Below are 26,718 nucleotides of genomic sequence, written 5' to 3'. Positions count from 1 at the left end.
TAATCCTTCGTTATCCGCGGAGGTTGGGTTCCAGCATAGTTGCGCGGATATCGAGATCGCTATAACAGTTATACAGAGTTCGTATAATAGCGATAAAATATAGTATGGATTATTAAGGGTATTTCCGACTCAAACCGCTGTTGATCGAAACCGTGGTTAAAAAAATCGTGGTTAACGAGAGATTATTGTACACTATAATATATTAATATCCTGAAATATAAAAGACAACACAGCACTCGGAATTAATTAATATAAAAAACATTTTTCATTTATGATAATTTTTGAAACAATATGTCACATCATATTATTTTTGACGGGCAAAAATGACACATTTATACGACCGTTCCGATTCGAAAGTCACGCGGATATTTCATTCAATAGTTATATAATAAATAATAATAAATAATAGTATAATGAAAAGTGTAATATTTTTATTAAAACCGTTTAAACTTTCAACTACAAAACTACAAAAACGTATACCAATTATATATTATTCGGTATATTATATACAACCCTATTTCATATACCTAGCTAATATCTATTATTGTATTGTAATATGTATAAAAAATCTTACCTTGTTGAAAGTAGTTGGCTTTCCGGACGTACACGCACACCAGGGCCATGAGTTGCAACTGCGACAACCGTTGCCTCGTCGATGGCGGCAGGGGTAACAGGTCTCGGAGGTTTGCGATCTCTGCGTTGATCAGATCCCTCCGAAGCTTGCTCGCCCCTTTGGTCGACTTGGTCGCGTCGAACCTACGTACAGACAGAACACGAATATAAATTAAGCGACGAATATAATAAAATATGTCTTATAAACAATTTTATCCTAAACTTTGGGCAGTAATTTTCAGTGTTATATAAAACTTGAGGAAACGAATTACAAAGTTTACACTGTAGGTCGGATTATATAATGTCATAATTTTATAAGTAAGTATCAATATGACTTAAAGAAAATTGCACACAGATTCGACAAATGCGGTTTTTAATAACTTAAAAACATAACCACAAATATCGCCATTAACTTATTACGATAAAATTAATAATAATATCGCATACATTAATAATGATAATAATCCGATTCTACCTAAATAATAGAGAATAATATATTATAACCACTACAACTGCAATAACAACAACAACAACAACAACAACTGCAACGATGACACGATTATAGGATAATAATAACGTTATAACTCGCAGTATTATAATACAATAAAAATATAACCACGTCGTCGCAATAAGTACGCCTACGACGTGAAACGACGTCTTAATTAAATCCTCCCCCTGGCAGCGGCGGCGGCGAGTTCGTAATCTATCGATTGATACCGCACGCGGTCGTTTGTGTATATATTATATTATTATTATATCCCATATAATAGAAGGTATACTACTCGTTTGTATTATATTTATATATACCTGTTGAGCCTAAACCATTTAATATACCATATAATATACCTTTAATATTTATATATATATACACACACATATACTATACGAGCAGTATATAATGTTATGTACATTATCATATCACCGTGGGGCCGGGGCCGGCGGCCGGTATTTTGTGCGAGCTCGTGCGACGGCCACGGCGACAGCGGACGTGCAGGTACATTATCCGCGCGACCCACGCGCGCTTGTCCGGTCTCGACGATATCTCCGAGATTATTATAAATATATAGGCCGTCGCCGATTAATAGCGTACGATAACGCGACTTTCGATACGATAATAGATAAGTAATAATATAACACCACCGCAGCAGCCGGCGGCGGCGTCGCGTTTATTGTGAACGGGAAACGGAAAAAAAAAAATTCCATCCCGTGGAAAGTTTGCGCGCCAAGACTATCGGGTAGGTAGGTAGGTATGTAGGTAATATGTAACCTAACCTAGGTATAATACGCGTGTATGGCGCACGTGTTTTTATTGTTATTTCCCCCCCCCTCTCCTCGTTGCGGGCATATCATCGGCGATGGTTTTTTTTTTATTAATGTTGTTCGTCCGTCAGGCAGAAAAAAAAACGCAACATCCTTAATAATATTACTATAGTGTAGTGTTGTAGTCGCACACAGCCGAATTTGAATATTTTAATAATAATATACACTATATTATGAACTCGGTGAAGTCCATTATAATGATTTAAATTACCCCCGATGAAAGGTTGTATATTGTAGATTAGTATATTATAATATCAGTGTGCAGTTGTACACAATATCCGTTGACCGATCGGGCCGCAGAAATATCACGTGACTCGACCGTACCTATATAATATAATATATACGAATTTAATAATATCATTATCCTATTATAATTTAATACGCGTTGCCTATTAAATCGGTCCAAAGATCATACGGCGCGGCGTGTAACTTAAGCAGAGATCTATTACTCGTTTACACTCCACATTTCTACACAGACACACACACACCCTAGTCGTCCGACATCACGGTTTGGTGCGCCCGCCGTGAGACGAAACGCGTCGCGTAGGTACTTATAGTGCTTATATACCTAGGTATATATATATGTGCAGGTAATATTATTATCATGTTGTACACAAAGCTTTGTGGTTAAACTTCCGTATACATGATATAATAATAATAATATAAGCGTTGTGACTTATATTTTTATACCAATAATTGCATATTATTTCTCCATACATAAAATTATATAGGTGCGCCTACGCTGCCGATGTATATTATTATAATACTTAGTATACAAAGTCGCATGGATATATGCACGAGGCTGCCACTATTATGTACTATATATGACTGTAATAATATTATTCGAATTAATGTAACATTGCAAATTATCATATTATTTAGGAATATGTAGAATTTTTTGTATTATATTAAGCGCGTTTGGGAATTATTTTATTGTATATATGCGTGTAACTTTTGGCTTTTCGTCACAAATTGTTGTTTTTAATTTATTTCTAACATATTATATTATGATCAGTGAACGCGTTTGCACATAATAATATTATATTAGTATGCAACACTTCAGACACGTCATACACGTGAATATATATATATATATATTATATTATAATTTATAAAACCGTTTATATATAATATAATATTTTAGTTTCGTTACATTAGAATAAACTGTTGTCACTTGTCAGTCTGTAAACGATATGATGAGCAGTTTTATGTAGTACACGCATTTATATATAGCGACTGTGAGGGAAACGCGTTATTTTGAGTTTGCATAATATAATATATATTGTTGTGAATACATAATAACCTACATGTTATTATTAGTATTATTATTATTATTATTATTATATTATGCAGAAAGCTAAAATACATATATAATATTATACTATAGAGGTGTACGGACTGCAAACCGCAATTAAAAAAAAAGATTGAAAAATTGAAAATCTATCCACCGATGACCGACACGACAATGACACGCGTTTGTGTGTGTGTGTGTGTGTGTGTGTGTGTGTGTGTGTGTGTGTGTGTGTGTGCTTGTATACACCGTACTATACAACTGCAGTCGGTTCTTATATTATATTAGATCCGCGGGTTTGTGGCGACGATAGGTCCGAGTAAAATATGTTACGCGTGTTTTTATATAAATTACGTGCGTACGTCAACGGGGACATCAATAGCGGCGACCCGTCGTCTTATTATAAATGCTGCTGTCGTCGTCGTCGTGCGGTGTACACTCTCACACGGCAAGAGCAGTGCACGTGAATCATTTTCTCGGCGTGTTATTCGTCATTGTCAATCTCTGGGCCATTGTGAAAAAATGTCGTCGGGGCGAGCACCGCGTCACGCCGCGAATTTCGCCTCGTTATAATAATATTATTATTATCATATCACAACCAGCACCCGCCCGCGACACGGGTATAATATTATTATCGTCATCGTGACGTCCTGTCCATCACGTATGTTATTGCGTATTATTATTTTCATGTTTTATTCGTTTGAGCGTTTTGATAATACTATGCTGGGTGATCAGAAATTAATTGCCTATATGGGAGATTTGCACGGTTTTTGTACCACCAGAAATCCTCGCGGTTTTCGAAAATCAAATTTATTTCCGATCGCCCCGTACCAAAAAATTCAGATATTATAATAACTGTGCGTGCCCGCGGTTGAATCGCTCGCACCCGGCACCCGCAGCCACATATTATTTTCATCGCGACGACTACACAACGCCTGTGTGTTTGCACAATATTTGAAAAGCAAATAATACGCTCGCATATATATTTGAGTACGCTTGTACGACAACTCATCCTGTGTAGGTACACACATTTATTTACTTGAATACGCGGGATATACGCCAACTTGCACTATGTATGTTTTTGGGTATAGGTACCTATACTTACTACCTACTCATACATAATATTATATAGGTAATATATGTAATATTAAATTCCGATTGCTGTGCCGCAGCGTGTTTCCCACGGGCCACTCGATCACACGCCGAATATTCGACGACTCGCGGGGCAATATTATATGGTAAATAATATATTCTATATCGGAATTATCACGTAGATATATATATATATATTATAGTAGCCGGTTGTAGTATATATATATATATATCCTATAGTCTGTTTGCATTTATAGGTGCGTGTATACATATATATATATATATGTATATGGATAGTATAATAATGTATGTAAGTATATAATATTCGACGACGCCCGTAAATATGACGCGACTATAGCCGCGTTACGGGTATATATGTATATACGTACACCTTATATATATATATTATATACGGCAGTAGTGGCTATACATGGCCGTGGGGCGAACGGAACAGTGGGAAATCATCGTCGGGCTACTGTGTATAGTATGTATAAAAATATGTTATAATGTGTTAAGTGTTGAACCGTATAAATAGTCATTTTGCCCCAGTGTATATGTGTATATTTATCATAATATGTATACGTTATTATTATATATTTCAACATCGTTTACGTCGTTCTAACGTGTATATTATTATTACCTATATATACATGTATATAGGTAGTGTACAGTTGTTTTCTACCATTTTCAAACGTGAAAAGCGCCTATGACACTATATATGCCTATACGACGTATATATACGCATACATACCTATAAATATAAATACCTTCGTATATAATCATATGATATGTAATCCGCGTTTTACGTATAATATGAGTATATATACCAGCTAATACGATCTACTCATTCGGACTTATTAAATACGCATCCGTATATATAGGTATGCGTAATAATAACGATAATAATAGTAATATGGCCTGCGAGGTAAGTTTCATGCAAATATCAAATGACTCATTCGAGAAGTATGCGCCGCATATATACCTACTAGATTATGAATTTTGATTATGAATGTGCGGTACCTATTTACCGCATCAAAATAAATTGCTTTACAACTCGTTGATGTTTTCGTCTTTTCTTTCTAGTATAATGAACCGGCTCAGAAAAAACTAATCGTCACATGTCATATCTTTGATATACGCCCGGACCACGGAGTCGGGACATAATATTATTATTAAATAGTTTATAACGCGGTAAAGACTTTAACGCTAGGACATAGACGATAATATTGTTGATGTGTCATGGTGGGCAGCTATTATTGATATTATATATTGGTAGGTTTTAAAAATACAATCAGATATTGTTGTTCAGTAATACTATGGGCTAAAAACGTTGTTGTCAAATAGGTAAGTTGAAATCTAACACCGTTATTATTAGCGCATATAATCTGTAATACATTTTGGTGCAATGGTATACCAGCTAGGTATATACGTTTTGATTAATATCCGAGAAAATGACGGCACCGACACCGGTATCTAACGATATTGTGATTTCCCATGGTAAACCGCAAGATGGGAGTCGGGAATGCGGCTGTCATCATTATCTTACGATACGTCAACATGACTTAAAAAAATAATTGCGACCATTCTATACACAGAAGTTAATCAAATTATGTAAACATAAATAAACTGAAAAATAATATTAAAAAACATTTTCTTCTTCATTTATATTTTTATTTATTCGAGAATGATTTATTATTATGTTGACCGAAATCGAAAAAAAACACAATATTTATGCGTTCAGTTACACGTAATAAAACATTTTAAAACTCGTGTATGTGACGATAAAAAAATTACATGTCAACATACATTACGATCCGCTACAGCGACCATGACGTTTTCATATAGTTTTAGTACCAGTGTATAATATATACAATATACATGTTACACTATTTTATTATATGAGAATCACAATAATAATATTAATGAATCACGTGTCACCTTATTTGTATTCTCGGTGCGAGAATATAATGAATTATTATTTACATAATTAATGCGTTTAAATATATTATAGTAATTTTTCCATAGTTTGATAATTTCATAAATCTCTTTATGAATATAAATAATGTCCTAAGCCATGTTGACTATAATAGCGTATAAACAATTAAATATACTTTTCAATAAAATACAATATATAATAGATTTGGTCATTGACCGCGTCGCACACGCTTGTTGACTAGTTTTTAAATATTATTTTTTTTTACATTTTATCCGATATATTATAAAAAGTAATAATTAGTATATTATGCCTATATATCCATTATTATTAGATATTGGTTAAATTATGGTATTCGATGTCGGTACCTATTACAGGGTAATTTATTGTGCAAACTCACCCTCTTTTTTTACTTAAATAATTAATTTGTTCAAATTTTCAATTTCGTAATTATTAAGTATGATACTTTGACGAAAAGAAACCATCGTTTCAAATATTTACATTTATTTATGATGTATAAGTAGTGCCCTATGTCGATACAGATTTATTATTTTTCAAATGAAAGATAATAAACGTTTGAATGTGATTTGAATAATGCATATAAATTCTCAAAAAAATCTTTTACTCAACAGTTTATGGTAAAAAACTGTGGTTTCTATTTAAAAATAATAAGGTTGTATTGCCACAGTATTCTCCTTTTATAATATTATTATGGCATAAAAATCTAAATATCGAATGGTACTGAAAATTTGTTCTTTACGTAAGTTGTACCTATACGTATTAAAAAAAAGTCAGGATTTGAAGAAACGATTTTAGAAAACCAAAATATATTTAATAGTATAATTTTTTTAAGAATCATATTAATTTTAACTATGCCAATCAATTAATCGTATAATACATATTGAGCTCAGTCGAATATAATAATAGTTTGTTCAATAAATCAACGTAATTCATCCCTGACCTTTCGTATAATAAACACGTGGTACTTATACCTCTATACTTATATGTGTACTATAGTATAGTACTATACTCAGGCCCGGCTCAAGGTGTAGGTGACATAGGCTCACGCATAAGGCTGCATTTTAGTAGAGCATGACATTTTCAAAACAGTGATAATATTATTTTAAAATTAGATTTCGCCTAGGTGCACTATTTTTGCTTTAGCCGACCCTGTCTATACTGTATATAGTACTTGTTTGAATTACGACCGTTATAATGTAATATAAAGTGTAGACGCGATAAATCGAACCTCAGTATACAATTCAAAATCCTTCATAATACTCGAATTTTTTTCTTGCCCCTGAAGTGTTTTTTTTTAGTTGTTCTCGATTTCTATTCGAGGTAATATGACTATGGAATAATAAAAAAGTCGAATTTATCGCCCGTATTGAGATTCGAGGTACCTATATACCTACTTTTAGAGCGCGAACGCGCGTTTCGAACGAAATCCAGAAATTATTGTACCGATGATGTCCGGCAGGCAGCTGGTGTAGGTAGGTCCCGCGTGGAAGCGTATTATTATAGTTCGGGTAAATCATAATACCTATATAGTACCTACTAATAATATGGATATATTTCAAGATCTCGCTGTGCGGCCTCTCCCCCGCGGGACGAGGGGAAACCCGACGGGCCATGACTGTTCAGAGGTGGACACGGCGGCGTGTACACCTATATAATATAATATATAATAATAACGACGAGTGCGGGTAATATACGTGTGGCCGGTCAGAGATTTACACGGATATGTACGCGAATACGTGTTGAGATAACGCGGCTGTGATGTATAGATACAAGAGATACGTATATATTATTATATGCGATATATGTTGGGTGATACCGATACATACATATATATAGTTAATAATACCGAGAAAACTGCACAGCGACGGGGTGAACAAAAAGAAAAAAAAGGAAAAGAAAGCAGGCGAATATAATATATAAGTGCTCGCGCGCGTATTACTTTGTCGTCTGATTTAACGCCTTGTAATACGTGTATACATATATATAGTCGCTAAAATGACCATCGGAGCACCGGAGACGACGACGTGATGGTTGTAGGTATATAAATAAAAGTATTTATATTATATTTTCGCGTTATAAAACCGGAGAGCGGCGCGCGTATTGTAATAAACGTCCGGCGCGTATAATTTAATGGCAGACCGGACGAAATTAAAGGAGCTTTAGCAAGACAAACGACGTGTAAAAGTCACCTCCATGTATATATATACTGTATATAGGTACCTATATATTATGTATATTGTATATATTATAAACGGGCAGGCGCGGATGCGTCAGATATATATTATATTATATAGCATAGGTATATATAATAATATGTATATAACGTCGACGTATAATGCGGGCAATATAATAACCACGATAATGTACAATATTATAATATTCACCCGAGTGAGTTTCATACCTATTTCTCATATGTATACCGTAGGTAGGTACAGTACCCGCGCACTGCACATCACACACAAGTATACTTTAATATAATGCGTGTATATATAGGTACGATTATATTATTTAATAATAATATGCACATTGCACACGACGACGGTCGCACTGCACCAGCGCAGAATGATAATAATATGATATAATATTATTATAATGTATAGGTATAATAATAATGTGCGCGTTCTCGTCGACGTGCGCGCGCCGCTCGTCCGTTGATTTGTAAACGCGGATTATATAGAACTCGGGCTTGTTTATGTGACACGGCCGATTGAAAGATTAAACTATGGGGCTCGGGTGCGATAACGATATTATATACTCGTGTATTATATAATATACGATATACATATAGGTACCAGTTTTCCCCTGCCGGTTCTACGTGCATGAGTGGCGCGACGGTGACCACGTTTGATTTACCTACGTGTTATCGCACCCTGGCGAAGTATTATCGGACGACGCGACAGCATCATCGGATGACGACTCCTACAGCGACAAGAACTGAAAAAATATTTCGAAAAAAATAACGTGCTACCAGCTGATATATATATATATATATATATCCCCGTAAGAAAAATTATTGAAGAATCATAGGTTTTTGTCAAAAAGTACCTATATAACCGTGACAACGAAAACCTTACGAAAATCGGTCACATACCTACAATTTATCGTGTATCCAGCCCCAAAACATATATTTATGTTGAAAAAGTTCCATTCAACTAGATATTTTTCTTCTGTGAAGTAAATTGAGGAATCATAGATGTTTCCAGCACCCACAAACAAATTTCATTGGAGGCTCTATAGCTCATCTGTTCTCTCCGTCTTATATATGTGTGTAACATAGTAAATTTACAGTCAGGAGATCCGTTTATAGCTTAGTTAGTTTAAAAATTAGAGTGAATCGACCTATTATGAAATTTGATGGTAAGAAAATTATCAGTATCAATTTTTCAGCAAGTTCCATATTATATCATATAATAGAACGTAAATTAAAAACGGCCATATAACTCACATAAAAACTAAATTATCGTAAAAAAACCCATGCGAACACAGATAATGGTCTTACCGTCAAATTTCATAATAGCTTATATTATATAAGCACTCTATTTTTTTAAACTAAAGAACCTAAATGTGATCTGCTGAGCTTAAATTGTCTATGTTATACGCACTTGTAAGATACGGAAACGACAAATGTCCGTGTATAGCGTCCTCTTATAATAATGATGGTTGCATTATTATTGTTATAAGTTGGAAATTTCGTAACAAATCGCCTACAGATTATATTCGATTCTGTAGACATAATATATTGTAGTGCGGCGCTCGCGTAAGTCGTTTAGCGTGTTTTTTTTTCCTGTCAAACGAGACCGATGTCCGTCCGTCTACTACAGCTGTCGGCGAGGTCCAGTACGCGTGAAATAAACTGGTAAAAAACATCGATATGCGTGCAGACGACGGTCGGTCACGGACGAGAGAGAGAAAGAATATAATATAGACAGCACATCAGCAGACGGAACCCACTGCACATTTTAATATTACTATATCAATACCGATTTTATGAGGCTTGTTTCCACTAGGTATACAATATTATTAATATTTATTATCATCGTTACAACTTATAACTATTATAACAATATAAGTCTTAACACTTCGTCAGCCGTCGGACTGAAGTGCAAAAGATTTGATCATTATTGCGGCTTCCAATTTTATCATAATATTATTGACCCTGCGGTTTAATTTAGAACAACTCCGAATACAATAAACGAGTATTTTTTTTTTTTTTTTTTTTTTTTTATTGGGTAACCCGCGGCAACATAGGCCATTGGGTGTGGGGAGGGCACTGTAGGTTTTATATTGGGTAGGTTTGGTAGGTTTTATATTGGGTAGGTTGGTACACGTGTGTGTTGTGTTTGGCAGAATTTCTAATGGGGCACCCGTAGGTTTCTGCCGTGCCCCGGGGTGGGGGGATGGCGGCACTTGTTCTCCGGACACCGTGACTTGCACGGAGAAAAATGCCGCCCGGTGGTCGAGGATCGAACTCGGACCGGCTGTGCCGAATCCGTCGCGTTAGACCACTCGGCCACCTCGTCCCCCCTAAACGAGTATTGTAATTTATAGTAATAGGTATATTGTTGAAACGTTTTCTTTAATCGATTTTTTGTTTACAAACATCTGCAAAAGTCGTGTTATACTTTGGTCGTAAAATGCAAGTGCACATTTTTCTACACTGCAACAAAATATAGGTATACACTTAATGTTATGTCTGTCGTAATGTATGAATCACCCGCGGTGTTTAGTAAACAATAAATTTCGAACATTCTCGTGAACATTTGATGTTTTATGATAAATACTAATATACCATTTTTATTGAACTATTATATCTATTCAATTTGATAGTCAATTAATCGCTCCATTAATTTTATTATTATGGGAAAATATTAATATTTATGTTGTACAAAAATAATTATAATATATCTACTCCACTCTACAGAATAACAATCGTGTAAACTCGATCAAAGCTATATTACTAATCGTCTCATCGTCTCACTCATATCGTCTTATTCATATTAAGTTTGATATATAAGTCCTCACATCGTCGTAAAACCAATATCTAGATCCAGAGATCAAGATTGGTCAAGATCAGTTCGGAATCTAAAAAATACATAAACATAATATATGTTATAGATGTATTTTATAAACCTCTCATTAAGCGAACGTTTAATAAAGCTATTACTGAAAGTAAAATGATAATTATTGTTCTGTTCCATGCAAAAATATAAAATTTCAAACCTATGTGAAACACGTTGGTATAAACATAAAATACTGACAGACATAAGTTTGCGCGCAGCCTTCGGGCAATTTGTCTTTGCGATCACGCAGACCTATTAACTAGGATAATGCACGGGCATATCATACCATTTTTGTGAAATCGCTTTCAGAGATTTATTTTATTTTTGAAAAAAAAATAGTTAAAAGTACTGTGTTTACATATTATTATCTAGGTACGTGTCGAAAATACGCGATTTATCACGTTGTATTTTATCGACTTTCAAAAGTTGTAAGAAATAAAAACATCATATTAAAATCATAATTATTTTGATCTCTGTGTATTGACACATTTGTAAGGTCATAATATTTGTATTGCATAATATCTGTATACACATTATAAAGCTGTACATCATAAACGTATACGGAGGACTTATTATAGAGGTTTACTTGAAATAATTATAGCCTATAGATATATACATATGAAGCTATCGGTGTAAATTATATGTCATATATACACGGTTATTATTTTATACAAAAATGGCAATATTGAGTATGTTGAATATATTAACGCAAATTCCTGTTGACTCCTTGCGATAAATTTATTCTTTGACTATATTATTATTGTTGTTAAAATGCAGGTAAATGTATATATTATAATATATTGCTACTCATCGTGAAAGTGTATACATATAATGATACGAAAATAATATTGGGTTGTAATTATTATTAATAACACATTACCATCATGCACAGTGCGTATTGGTTGCAGAGAAAAAAATACTTGAGTATACCACGGTGTAAGATGTTATTGGCTATTCCAAATTATAATATTATTATTATAATGTGTATTCATGTCGATGGAAATAACCGACGATTTTCATAACATGAGCAAATATAGTATTGTTAACAGTGCAACGTGCAGACGCCGGAGGAAATATAATTATTATTTGTGATGATCTAAGTCATGGTTTTAAAAAATGAAATTATGACTGCATTTATTACACTGCATATTATTTTGATTTTAGTTATCGATAATTATAGATACGAATTTACAACATCGTTTTTGGCTTTGTACGAATATAGTTCAAATTTAATATTATACGGACTCACATAGCATAAAATTGTTTCGAAGAATGAAAATTAATGACGTTCACCCTTGTCCTGCCCCGATAGAAATATTGTACAATCTATAAACGACAAATTATAAAGCATTAAAACAGTATTACCTACTATTATTTCCATGAATATTAAACGATATCTGCAAATAATGGTCGAGACAGGCTCGGTGGTATGAAGGTCGATTGTCGAATGATATATTGTAATATTATAATTGCCATTACGGGGTCGTAGAATGACAAGGAATATTAGAGAAACCGTACGTATTGTGGCCTGTACAACTTACGAGTATATACAGGGAAAGGAAATGAACAATATCGGAGACTTTCGGGAACAATATATACCCATTATAAGAGACAGAGAATATACGAAACTTCCTACAATTATACAATCACGTCGAAGTCAGGATATTATCTATAATATTATATTCGAAAGGAAATAATATTTGCCTTGTAAAATTTTCAAACGTTGCACACGCCGCACAAAGCAGGTGAATGATGTTTTTTGATGCCGATTTCGGTGTTTATTAACGTTATTGTAATATGAGCTGTACAACTCGGCCGTTTGACTTTGAATCATTGCCCCCTCAATAGTATTTATATATCTTCTATCCCAAAATTAAGTTTACGTGTTGGTGCTTATATTATATACACAGTAACGTGCTCGGGAGTTTTTAATTGATAGGTGGGGGAGGGGGGGGGGTATTGACGTGTTCTAAGTTCTAACTAATAATACATTCAAACGAATTGTATAGTAATGACGGACCAGACACAAATAAGGGGATTTATCGGACAATATGGGGAGTATAACCCCTTGCCTCCCCGACACCACTGCTTATGCATGTAATTTGTATCATACTTCACTACTCACTTGGCACATAATACATTTTTCGTTATCGACATATACGTAATATGAAAGCACATACCTAACATATAGTATACGATATTGTTAGGAATGTATCTGTCGTGTTAACCACGTAATTCGATAATATTACAACTACGTAACTATTATTCCAAGTATAACATAATATAACTACGATTCATGTGCAGTGCATGGTAACGGATCGTAGTATTTTTCTCCCCCATAACATACTATACGCATATAAGTATATAACTACGCAGCAGGGGTTGCGCAAGTAATGCGTCTTATTCTTATGTTGTAGTGTTCTGAAAAAAAGTCCTGCGCACAGGATGCGTACCACGTCGAGATGAAGTTCGTGTGCACATCGAACAATCCGTGTTTATGTAAAAAAAATGTGAAGAAAAAAATATCGTACGCGTACAATTTATCAATGTCGTTGCCATTAGGCCGCTCTCGGTAGACTTGGCGCGCAAGTAAGTGACGTGTTTCTTGTTTTGATTAATTTTTTCACCGAACCTAGTTTAACGGTCTACGCGGTGTGGTGAAAAAATAAACAACTTTTTATCGGTTTAGCGCACTTATATTATTACATATAGCCGACGCAGATGTGTACCTATATAAGTACTATATTATATATGCCGCGAATAACAAATACTTGTTAAAATATTGTTTATTTTATTCCAATTCAGTTTCTTGTCCACGTCCGAAAAGGGTCAAGTACATGGGTATACTTACGATATATATACGTGTGACGGGTTTACCGCAGATGAAACACATATTTTGCGCCTCGCCCAATTATAATAGGTATACATATAATATAGGAAATTCGAAACGAATTTATTCTTCAATTTAGTTGTGTATCGCCAGTTACAAAATATATAATATTACCTACGTATATAATATATTATATTGTATACCTTATACCTATGTATACTCACCTCCTGCTGCAGTATACCGCGGTATATATTACGATTTACAGGTATACCTATTTATATATTTTTTATATACGAGTGTTTTTGTGTGCATACACCACGTTAATATCACGTTAATATCACAATAATATTATGTATATGACCACTCGGTGTGATGTCTGTTAGACTGGCCGTCTGTCCGTGTCAGTCTAAACGGCCAGTACAATATTCTTAGAATCGCAGCCAAATCACCGTCAAAACGTAATGGGAAAAATCACGTATACGTATATAATGTATATTCTGTCTACATTGTGTCATTTAGGTATATTATACTCTATAAGCAGTATAATATACCCACAACTATATCGCGGTTACAACCGCGTTTGTGTACCTAGGACGTCCTAGGTACCTATAATAATATGCAGTTACCGTTTAAATTATGGACCGCTACTTCGTATATTATTTTACATTCGCGGTGTAAATCGTCAATGATGGATTGATATTATTATTATTATTATTACTTTTTTATATTTTGTCGACGAACCGTTCGAAAAAAAGTCGGTTTCACAACAGACGACATATTTTTTACTATACGACGTAAAATATTTAAACGAATAATGATGCGATCATTATTAATTATTCGCATCCTTCCCGCCGCTGTTATTTCGTGATAACGATAATATTATAGTAATTTGTAATAGGTAATATTGTTATTAAAAACAATTTGTAATTTTTCTTTGGCCAAATAAATAATTATTATTATTTGTACCAACACGTTTGTACATAGGTACTGGATATTAAGTTACTATATACTGGCCAGTCATCGGAGGGATAACGTAAAAAATCATAATATATAAAAGTGCATACCTACACACATGCACCTATATACCTACCTACCTACATTAAAATATAATAACATATGAATCGAATTTATTTTTAATCTCAGTCATTTTATTTATCATTTGTTAATAGCTATTACAATTATGTTTAAATGTTCCAATGATTAGTGTTTTTTTTTAAAAATCCCGTACACGCGAAATTATCGATTAAACGATCTGCAATTTGGTTTTAATTAAACTATATATACGAATCAGTCCGCGTGATCTCTCATAGTATACGAAATAGATTCTATACATGTGCGTAATAATACGTAAAACACCGGTATTATGTTAACATAATATAATATAATGGCGATATGCCGATATAATGTAAGAACAAACTATAAATAATCCGTTCTATACTGGCATATCATTAAACGAAAATGTGCGATGATGTGTATGGTTCACTGTTTAATAATTCCTAGATGCAGATTTACTACTTCACAAACTCGTATTCGTCAGACATGATATTATTATGTTTAACGATTAATCGTTGTATGTTTAGTTTAGGTCGGTGATTTTATTATTAATACTGATTGAATTTTTATTTAATTTTAGCGTTTTCCCCTCCGCCGCTTAATCGATTTATATATAATATAAGAGAACACATCCACTGCGTTTAATCAATAATTTTACATAATATATTTGATCGTTGAACGACCTAATCGAGTTTCAAACTTCATAACGTTGAACGCATATTATAGGCTGCAGGTATAGGTGGTATTCGATTAAATAAAAAAATAAATATAATAATAAAAAGAACTGTACCAGGTTATTGGTCGTAATCTATTCGGAGTAAAATTATTAAAATAAATCAATATTCTTCTCGTATTTATCGCCACTCGATATTTTTTTTAGCGTCCAATGCGCCGATGAATAATAATATCTCAGCGCTCAGACACACATATTGCGCTAAATTTATTATTACCGTTACGCATTTATCTGCGCCGACACATTTAAATGGTAATAATATTCACACGCACATTCACGAACGTCCTCCGATATTCTTTAAAGTTGAGATATCAATAATATAAATTATAATAAATAAAATAATTTCTTTCACAGAGTACGGTCGAATTCCAATGAGCGTGCCAGCTCGTAGATCGTTTTATGTAATATATAATATTATAATATGCACCTTATAACAATATTGTACTATTATGGCTGTTGTGAAATTCTTTTGTACGTCATCACCATAATATATTATAATGCAATATCCACTTTTATACTCAAGTCCTATATATTGTGAGCGACGAGTACATCATAATAATATTATATTATATAGAGTAAGTATTGAGTATACATATATGTATATTATATACACGGTATGATGTGATGAGAAAAACAAAAAAATAAAATCCTTTGGCTAGTCACAATTGTTTTATTAAAACAGTTATTGTTGAACGGACAAAATAAAAAACAAAAACGTTGGACGTGCAGTGATGGGGTGCAAATGAAAGGAATATCACTACGATCACTAACTATATATAAAATATACCTACTATAATAATATGCTAGGTATAAGACAATTACACACAGACGAGATGAGACGAAAAAATAAAACGACTGTCTTAAATATAAAAAAAAAAACAATTAATTCTGTTTGGTTTCGCGCGCTAGCCAGCGCACACACGTCGCGTCTATAATAATATTATTATTATATTTAGGTACGGCGGCGGCTGTTCAATACGCGTGCGCGTCACACGGAGACGGAGACCGCGAGACTGTACGTCTCTGATAAATGGTGGTGAAGAGACTCGGCCGGTGTGAATGTGGAGAGAGAGAGTGAGTGAGAGAGAGGTCTTGACAGCCGCGGTACACACAGAATGATGAGGACGACGACGACGACGACGACCAAGACTACGACGAAGACGACTGGTCTGTGTATATAATATATATTCAATATAATATTATACCTACATAATTTGAGTATATATATTATTATTATATAGTAATGGATGTGTACGAAGGTGGCGGCGGCGGCGGAGGACCCGCCGTGTAAAAAAATAAATAAAGCGAGAGGAGAATGATAAAAAATTGAATACCTCTGACAGACGTACGCCTCGCGTTTCAATACGCGTCATATACGCGTACACACATCTATATATTATTATTATATAGGTACCTCCTAGGTATATTATGTATATATAGAGGTATCTGTGGTACGCGACCGCTTACGACGTGTGGTATAAATCAAATGGTCTAATTATTATTTCTCTGTCCGTTATATACCCGCGCATTATAATATGTATGTGTGTGGAAGAGGTTTTTTTTCCATAAGATTCTCATATTGTTTTTTTTTGTATATGCCGCCCGCACTCTGATTTCTCCGCGTTTTATGTACAAGATACGCACTCGAGTGTGTACCTGCCTACCTATATATATATATATATGTGTGTGTGTGTACTTATATACATATGAATGATATAATATATTATGTACAATGTTTATACGCGTGTAGAATGATTTGTCACCACGCGCATTAAACGCGCCTATATGTACCGCCGGCATGTGTAATACAATAATATATAATGAATAGGTATATAATATTATCATGGTGCACGGGTAGGTACAAAATAAATACTATATAGAAATAATATATTATTATGTTTATTATAGATGATAATAATAATAAATATAGACGTCGCGTTTCAGACCTACATTGAATTTGAGAATAATAATAATATAGCAGGGTACACACCGAGCTATTGGTATAATATATTTTATTGTACTATGGGCATATAAATAGGTATGATTAGCTGTTTGTACGCATGTCGTATTTTGTTTGATTATTATAATAAAAATAATTGTACACCCATCGCGCTCTCGGAATAATATATAATATTATATGTATCAGATTAAATAATAATTGTTAACAGGACCCATTAATTCTTATTCTCCCCCCGTGCCCCGGTCACCCCTCCGCGCGGCAACTAATTGAACCTAAGTCTATATTATACAAACGCCGAAACCATTTTTTTATTTCACAATATTATTATATATTAATAGTTTGTATTATATACATATATATATATTATTATATATTATATTATACACGTCTAACGCGTCCTATAGATAATAGTAGACTACGCCCTCGTCCGCAACGCCATACGACGCGCAGTGTGTTTCCGTCAATAATTACTTAACTGCGGACTGCATTATAATACGATGTATGTACATATATATATATATTATGTATACAATACGCGTTTAGAGTGTAGGTATGTATATCTTATAATCGTATCTGTTTTCGATGTAACGAAAAAAAAACCGAAAATTAAACGTTCGTATAATAATAATAATATATTTGATTTTGGAGATTCGTATACATAAACTGCAACAGCATAATATATATATATTTTTATTATTACGTTGTTTGTTCCGAAATTTCACACGATGAACCCGTTTATGATATGAATCGTAAAACTTGACGCGCGCGCGCAATACCATTATAATATATTATGATGTGGACGCTTTTTACCGTGAAAATATGGCGCGCGCAACGATTATCGCTCGTGTGAATGGTTTTGTTTTGTTTTGTTTTGCAAAGAAATCACGTATATCATTGTGTGTATGACTTTTTTATCATATTATTCACATTATTATTATTATTATTATTTACACGACATTATCGCGAGGAGATGCTTATCAAAAGTCACGTTAAAGTGTCGACCGAGCGAATAAAACTTACATGACTTTTGACTACCAACACTCATCGCGCGTAGTGCGGAGGTCCGCGAGGTAGGACGTATTGTTGTATTGTACTTCTATTATTGTTATTATTTATTCGTACAAAATAATAATATTGTATCCCGCGTGATAATATCGCCGATCGCATAATATTATAGGACCGTGAATTACAATCGATATAACGCCTCGTGTTGAGGACTGCAAGCTATACTAATATTATGTGTACTCGGAGAATTCCATCGCAGGTCGTAGTTTCTACACTGAACATCTATAATAGCGTAATAACCGCGTGTACAAGCACGTTTTGAAAACGATATTATATACGTAAAATTCGATACTCGGTCGAATGCGTTTTTCGCATTCAATCGCTTTGGACATAATAATTTATAGTATTGACCGTCATCGTTGAGTTAAAAAAAAAAACGTAAACACAGCATATTATAGGTAATATATGAAAAATAAAAATGTATTTCTCGTTTTGCAAATCGTTTGCGTCCTACTTTTGAAAAGTACACGCACTGCAGACCATTTGCAAACGTCGCGGCAGTGGCGTACTCGCGGTAAACGCCCAACGTGCAGTGTAACGTGGTCGGGGATACGACGATTTGAACCTATTTTAAAAAAAAAAAAATCCAATACGGTTATCGTATTAAATAGTACGATTAAATTATTAGTATATTAAATTATGACTCTATCACTGCAGCTGTGGAGGCTATTCAAATATTATCCGACCGTATGACTCAAGACGTACAAGGTTATAGTGTGACATTACAAAGTTCTGTCTATCATACCTGTATATATATATATATATTATATTAAGATAAAGCGATTCGTCATTACCGTGGTATAGCGTACATTATTATTTTATTATCATGTAATTCTGTACCGATACCGTGTGGGTCACATAATTTGACAGACAAAATATCTATAATGACTGTATACGCATATAGTCGACGACGATTTGATAAAGTCGAGAATTGGGTAAAGTCCAAGTGCATCGCATCTCAATACCACTTCTAATCATTATTATATTATCATGTAATTCAGTGCCGATACCGTGTGGGTCACATAATTTGACAGACAAAATATCTATAATGACTGTATACGCATATAGTCGACGACGATTTAATAAAGTCGAGAATTGGGTAAAGTCCAAGTGCATCGCATCTCAATACCACTTCTAATCATTATTATATTATCATGTAATTCTGTGCCGATACCGTGTGGGCCACATAATTTGACAGACAAAATATCTATAATGACTGTATACGCATATTATAGTCAACGACGATTTGATAAAGTCGAGAATTGGGTAAAGTTTAAGTGCATCGCATCTCAATACCACTGCGCAGGTGATCGCGAAAATACGCGCGCGCATACATTATTATAAAGAGAAAGCTCGGGCGACGCGTTCTCCCCCACCCCCTCACCGTACACGACGACCGTCGGATTTAGGCCAATTATTATATTATTTATGAAACGCGCTGCAGCAGCAGTCTTCTTCTTCGTATTCTTCGGTTTCTCACGGTGATTTTTATCACTGCACAAGTCTTATTCTTTCCCTCTCGCGACCCGATCGTTTTTTTTTCTCTGTCCGTCGCTCCTACATACCCGCGTGCGCGCGATCTAGATGGTTCGTGAGTTACCACAACCGGTAACGTATCGTCGTGAATGTACTTATATATATATATAGTATATGATCGTATTTATTATTACCGCAGTAGTTGTATACCTACGCGCGATTTACGTGCTTTTATTTTTACAATTTGGACTGACTCTATATACCATATTATACCATATTATAGCATGATTGTCGTGTACGTGCGAATTGCGTAGCTTTAAAGAAAATTGCTTTAAATAAACATATTTTATACCTCGCCGCGTGTAGTAGGTATAATATAATATAATCTCACGGCTAAAATATGTGCGAGACCTGTCATTAACTAAAAATATGAAGTTTTAAATTAAAATGAAATTATGTTAATGTATATTTTACATATTATAGTGTTTCACATAGGTATACCTATAATAATATTTATAATATATTAATAATTTATATTTATACTTTCATCATAGATTATTTATTTATTTATAATTTACACGGGTTTGACTATAATATTGAATGCGAGAAATGTTAGTTACAACCTGCAATAATTAAAGTATTAATAGGTAGTTGGAATTAAATGAATAGTTAACAAAACAATATATTAGTTATAGAAACAAGTTACGCAGTTAACAGTTGATACGACTTTGAAAATTACACAGGAGGTACCTATACGTCATACATAGTATTTTCTCGATACCGCGATTGAATTCGTTTGTTGTACCTATACAATACAATATATACCAAAATTTTACGATTTGAATATCTTTAGGCCCGCTGAAAATCTAAGGGTGGTCATGGGTCACGAAGGAAGGTTTCGTCGACCAGACATTTCTGAATGTTATATAACACAAACAACTCTGCGTATACAACAACAATATTATTATCGTTCGATTATATTATTACGTAATAATAATTTGATTTAGCCGGATATCCCGGATTTACCATATCACGGGAGAATTAATAAAATATTTAATAATAATATGTAGAAAAAACATAATCTCGGTAACCTCGGTCAGACATGAAACGATGACCGTGGAGTGGACTGCGGAGAGGGGTTGCGGTGGTGACTGATGGGTTTTGGTCTTAGGCTATTCTCACGGCGGCGGCGACGACAAGTTTTTTGGGCATCGCGTGTGTACCTACCCGGTGATTTCGTTTATAATATTATTATATACGAACACATATCGGCCACACGGTCGCTCCCCGCGAGAGCCGTGTGAACAAAAATAAATATAATATATATATAACACACACACACACACACACACAAATCGGCACGCCATCCATCGGCTACTGGTTTGCCACTAGTTTTTTTTTTCAAAACGCGTATCAGACGATTGTGTGCTCAGTATGTATGTATGTATGTATGTGGTTTATAATTTTTTTTTTTTTTGTCAGTCTTTATTATATTTAGACGAACGTCAGGGCGCGAGAGTGACGTTTAAAAGTATTTATTGTGTATCGCGCTTTTATATTTTGTATTATGTTATGCGGGTGGAGTGAGTGAGAGTCAGAGCGAGAGAGAGAGAGAGAGACACACACACAGACGGACAGGCAGACAGAGACGGACAGACAGACGGAGATGGAAAGAAAGAAATAGATAGAAAAATACGATTTAATCGTTCGGGAGATTTCACCTAGCAGTCTATATAGTCGTAGTATCGCCTAGTAGTACAGGTGGTTGCGGGAAGAGGAGAGAACATTTAAGGCACCAACACAAAAGAGGCCTAGTCATCCCGCGAGACGACTGCGCGGCGACGGCCGGTCGAGTGCCTTCGCGTCTTTCGGGCTCTGACGAAATAATCAGTTCGGTTCTTTACAAATGGAAAAATAATCTTAATATACGCACATACACAAACACAATAAGTGTGTATATGTGCGTGTGTGTGTGTATGAGATAAAAAGAAGCGTTTCTACCGTGTGAAAAGCCGCCTACGATGTCCGAAATCTTAATACATTTAAGGTCTATATACATATATAATAATATATATAACGGGTGTCTAAATCGTTTTTTAATTGTGCTCTGCAGGTAACGACTCTATCGTTACGCGGTGAAAATTCGGATGGCTCTACAAAACGGGTTTGACAAACCGAATTGGGTCTTTATACGAATAAAAAAGTCGATACATGCCACTGATTTTTTTTTTAAATAAAGAACGCGGATCCGAACAACTTTATCGTTTGTGATTTTATTGTATTCGAAACCTGAACGGTTTTAACATTCAAACACAATGAAGATTTGAGAAATCTAGAGTAACACAAATTTCAAAAACAATTTATTCAAAGTTGTTTTGAGACCGAATTTTATAATAATATAATGTGTGTAAGTAATAACAGTACCCTGCCTTGATAATAATTTTGAGTTATTTTCATACACATTTTACTCACTTTATTACTTATACCGTAATATTATTATTATATCTGACGTAATACATATACATACATATACATATACATTGTACCTATATATCTTACATATTATTATGATATTTCATTATTTTACAATTATTATTAATATCAACAAAGTAAATTATATTGTTTCGACGTGTATCGAAACGTAAACTAACTAATATTATAATCGTTTTAATAGATTAAGAAGTAAGAACATAAACCAGTTTTAATGCGATAATTATGCAGTTTGCGTAAGAATTTAATATTGCAAGAGAATTATTCTGATAGAAGCCTACCTACCTACATTGTACATATAATACGTCCTACATACGTCACTACCTATCTCGTAGAGCATACACAATGTTTGAAATTATTACTTTATTTATTCCATTGAAACATCTCAATACAATATTATATTGTGTATTACAATATTTAATATATTCCATATAGTTTTAAAGATTTTACAAAATTTGATAAGCACACATATACTAGCTTAAAACGATACAAACTAAATTTGTATTACTTAACAAACAAAAAATTTAGTGTCTACTCATTAATTTGAAAATTTCTGTTTTGAAATTATTTTTTTTTACATAATTTAATGGTTTTGTAAAACAACATTTTAGAAAAAAACAATAATATTTTTACAATTATTATTTGTTAACATTGTAATTTTTTTAATGATTTTTAAAATTTGTTAGTTACTGCATATATTTTTAATTTCATACTCCGAAGCAGAGTTTTTTTTAGTACTTTTACACATAAAAATCGAACTTCAAACGAGCAGTTGGTTAATTATAGTAGTTCTGACTTTAAAACTAATAAATAATATTCTGCTTCAGAATATGAAATTAAAAATGTAAGTTAAGTCATTTAATAAAGTAAAAACTTAAAATATGACAGCGAAAAAAAATTGTAAAAAGTTGTAATTTGTTTTTTTATAAATATCGTCTTGATATGACATCGATTTATGTAGAATTAACAATGTTTTCAAAAAGTCAAAACTTTTCGAAATAAAGAGTGTCGACACTTAAATTGATCACCTTGTACAGTATAAGTAAATGAAACGCTATTGTTTGTGCACATAATATTATATACTATTCATCATAAAGCCGTTTATTTTATTTTGTTTTAATATTTAAAGTAAAAACAAGTCCTCAAAGGGATCTCTGACGTACGATATATTTGGTACGAGTCCCATATTTCAAGCGCTCATGTCATACGGTGTTTTTATATACTATATACTATAGGTATGTTCTTTATAATGTCCCTAAAGAAATCTGACACTCTGCCTCGTCCATATACTTATAAGACTGTGTAGCTAATAACTTACAAGCCGTATTAATATAAATCACCCAAGCACGAGATGAACAAAAAACAAAACTATTAAAGAGGTGGATATACCCCGCCATAGCCTTTAGTTTACGACATTTATAATAATATTGTACTATTATATTATAATATTATTGATATATTTTAGTGAAAAAAAAATAATGAGAATAAATAATACATTTTTTTTATAATGTCTATTCAGTATTCACAATTTTTGATAAAAAACATTTTTTTTTCTATTTATAAAAGCAATAAATTCATGTAAATAATTTGGCGGTGTCTGTGGTCAAAAATTAGGTACACTTTTTTTGGAGGTTTTTAATATCTACAAAAAAAAAAACCACAGAATTATGTATATTATTTTAAAATAAAATTTATTGAAAGTAGTTAATTATAATTGTACGCTTTCTGTAACTATAAACGGCCACACCGGAAAGAATGTTTTCATGGTTTTCATGCCTAAAAGGCTGAAAAATTATATAATAAACACGCTATATGGTACTGTACTTATTAAATGCGTTTTAGGCTAAAAGATAATGTTTGTATGCTAAAAATAGGTATACAATAATTAATAGTTAAAACATAAATTATTTATATTATAAAGTACCTATAATTTTTTAGGTTATTTCTCATTTTTTTTTTTTTTTTTTTAATATTTTTAGGTAATGGCTGTTTATTGTGGGGTTATAAATACAACTCAAGCAAAGAATCAATCGATTTACTGCAAAAAAAAAAATGTATTTACCTACTAATATTTGAGTAAAATTATTGTTACGTATTACCTAATTATTTAAATCATAATAAATCGATCTATGGTCCTTAGTTTTTAACCAGCAACGTTCCTATTAAAAAATCCACCTGATCACCTCATGACAAAATCATCTGTCCGCCGCACTGAAGCACATATTATTATACCTAATTCGGATACGAGTCATTTTTTAGTATTTTTGCGGTACCTATACCTACTATTATTATTATTACTCGGTGGCATTACCTACGCGTAGTATATACGTAGTACCCACCGCTGTAGTATAATAGGTACCTATATACTATTATAGTGATCCGATGAGTTTTGGATATTAGTTATTATTATTTATTACGAATAGGTATGCGCTTATAACACGATAATGTATCTGACCAGCAGTCAGATGATGGAGATACGGCACGTATACGTCATTACTCATTAGTAGACGGTAATCACTGTTGCAGCGCATATAGTTCTGTCAAAATCGGGCGACCGAAAATGAATAACAATTATTATCATCATTGTACGGGCTTTAAATATATAGAACTACGCTATTATAATATTCTGTTAGTTCGTATACCAATGGCCACAATAGCCAATTGAGAATAATATTTCCCTGTACCCTGCTTCCATCGCACCATAATTATTGTAGTATGTGTACGGTTTTCGGATGATTATCGTATGATCGAAGAGTACCTGCCCCTACCTGCCTATAGGATATATATACAAGCATAGTGTATACGCCATACATGCCATACATCTATACTGCACATATTATATTATTATACATAGACACCAAATTTGAGTATCGAACAATTATTGAAATTGATAAAGACATATATTTAAATATTTTCGTTGTATACGTATATAAGAATGATTTGTAAGTTATCGCGAAAGTATTATTATAAAATATAAGTAATAAGAACTGGTAATGTTTACAGGCATATACCTACATAATATTTTTACGAGTATAATATTATTGCTTATTTTTTGCAGTGTTAAATGTATTTTATAATGTGTATTGCAATTATAAATACGAAAATAGTCATTGGAAAAAGTAAAAAAAAAATTTGCATATTATAAAAGTTTGCGTCAGCCGGTTATATCATTTATTGACTACCTCTAAAGGCAAAAACCGCGCACCTCGAGTCGTAAAATTTTGAAAGAAAGTAGAAAATAAGTATGGCATATGGTATACCAACATGCGGAACATATTATAATACTTTGGGGTAAGTATGAATGCAATTTGTTTCACTATATGAAAAACTGGAATATTAAAAAGTAAATTGTAGAAAAAAACACTCCGAGGTTCTGAATTACCATATATATAAAACTGAGATCATTTGGTCAAATCACGTAATACGACACTTAAAATACGACACTTAAAATACTTTCGAAACGTTCCGTACGATATATTTTATGTGAACAGTAATAATATGTGTAGGTATAATATGCAATATAATTAAAACATATTATAATATGTGCCTTCAATTTTAATCCGTGCAATTATGTATAAACAATAAAATTAGTTGAATTGTCGAGCTTACAACATGTTTCAATATAATATATATTTGTATCAATCGTACTTATACATATAAACCTATTAACATGCACATTCGTTCCCTTTAAAGCAACAACTGAACACGATACCATATATTATTATAATCTGTTACAATTTTAATGAGATAATAAATTCTGTGACGTTACATTAGTCATTCAT

The 26,718-nt window shown here is 33.2% G+C and overlaps 1 protein-coding gene across 1 annotated transcript in view; it reads right to left on the bottom strand.

Annotated features, from left to right (window-relative positions):
- LOC132947060 (uncharacterized) overlaps nucleotides 1-26,718 on the bottom strand; it is a 140,770-nt gene that overhangs the window by 106,110 nt on the left and 7,942 nt on the right. The window contains exon 2 of the mRNA XM_061017237.1: nucleotides 575-756. Within this exon, the coding sequence (XP_060873220.1) occupies nucleotides 575-756 (182 nt within the window). The remainder of the gene's footprint in view (nucleotides 1-574; nucleotides 757-26,718) is intronic.

Source organism: Metopolophium dirhodum, chromosome 6 (genome assembly GCF_019925205.1).
Source record: "Metopolophium dirhodum isolate CAU chromosome 6, ASM1992520v1, whole genome shotgun sequence".
In the NCBI taxonomy this organism is placed as follows: Eukaryota; Metazoa; Arthropoda; class Insecta; order Hemiptera; family Aphididae; genus Metopolophium; species Metopolophium dirhodum.
The sequence above is the reverse complement of the archived record's forward strand: the minus strand, read 5'-3'. Positions and strand labels throughout refer to the sequence as shown.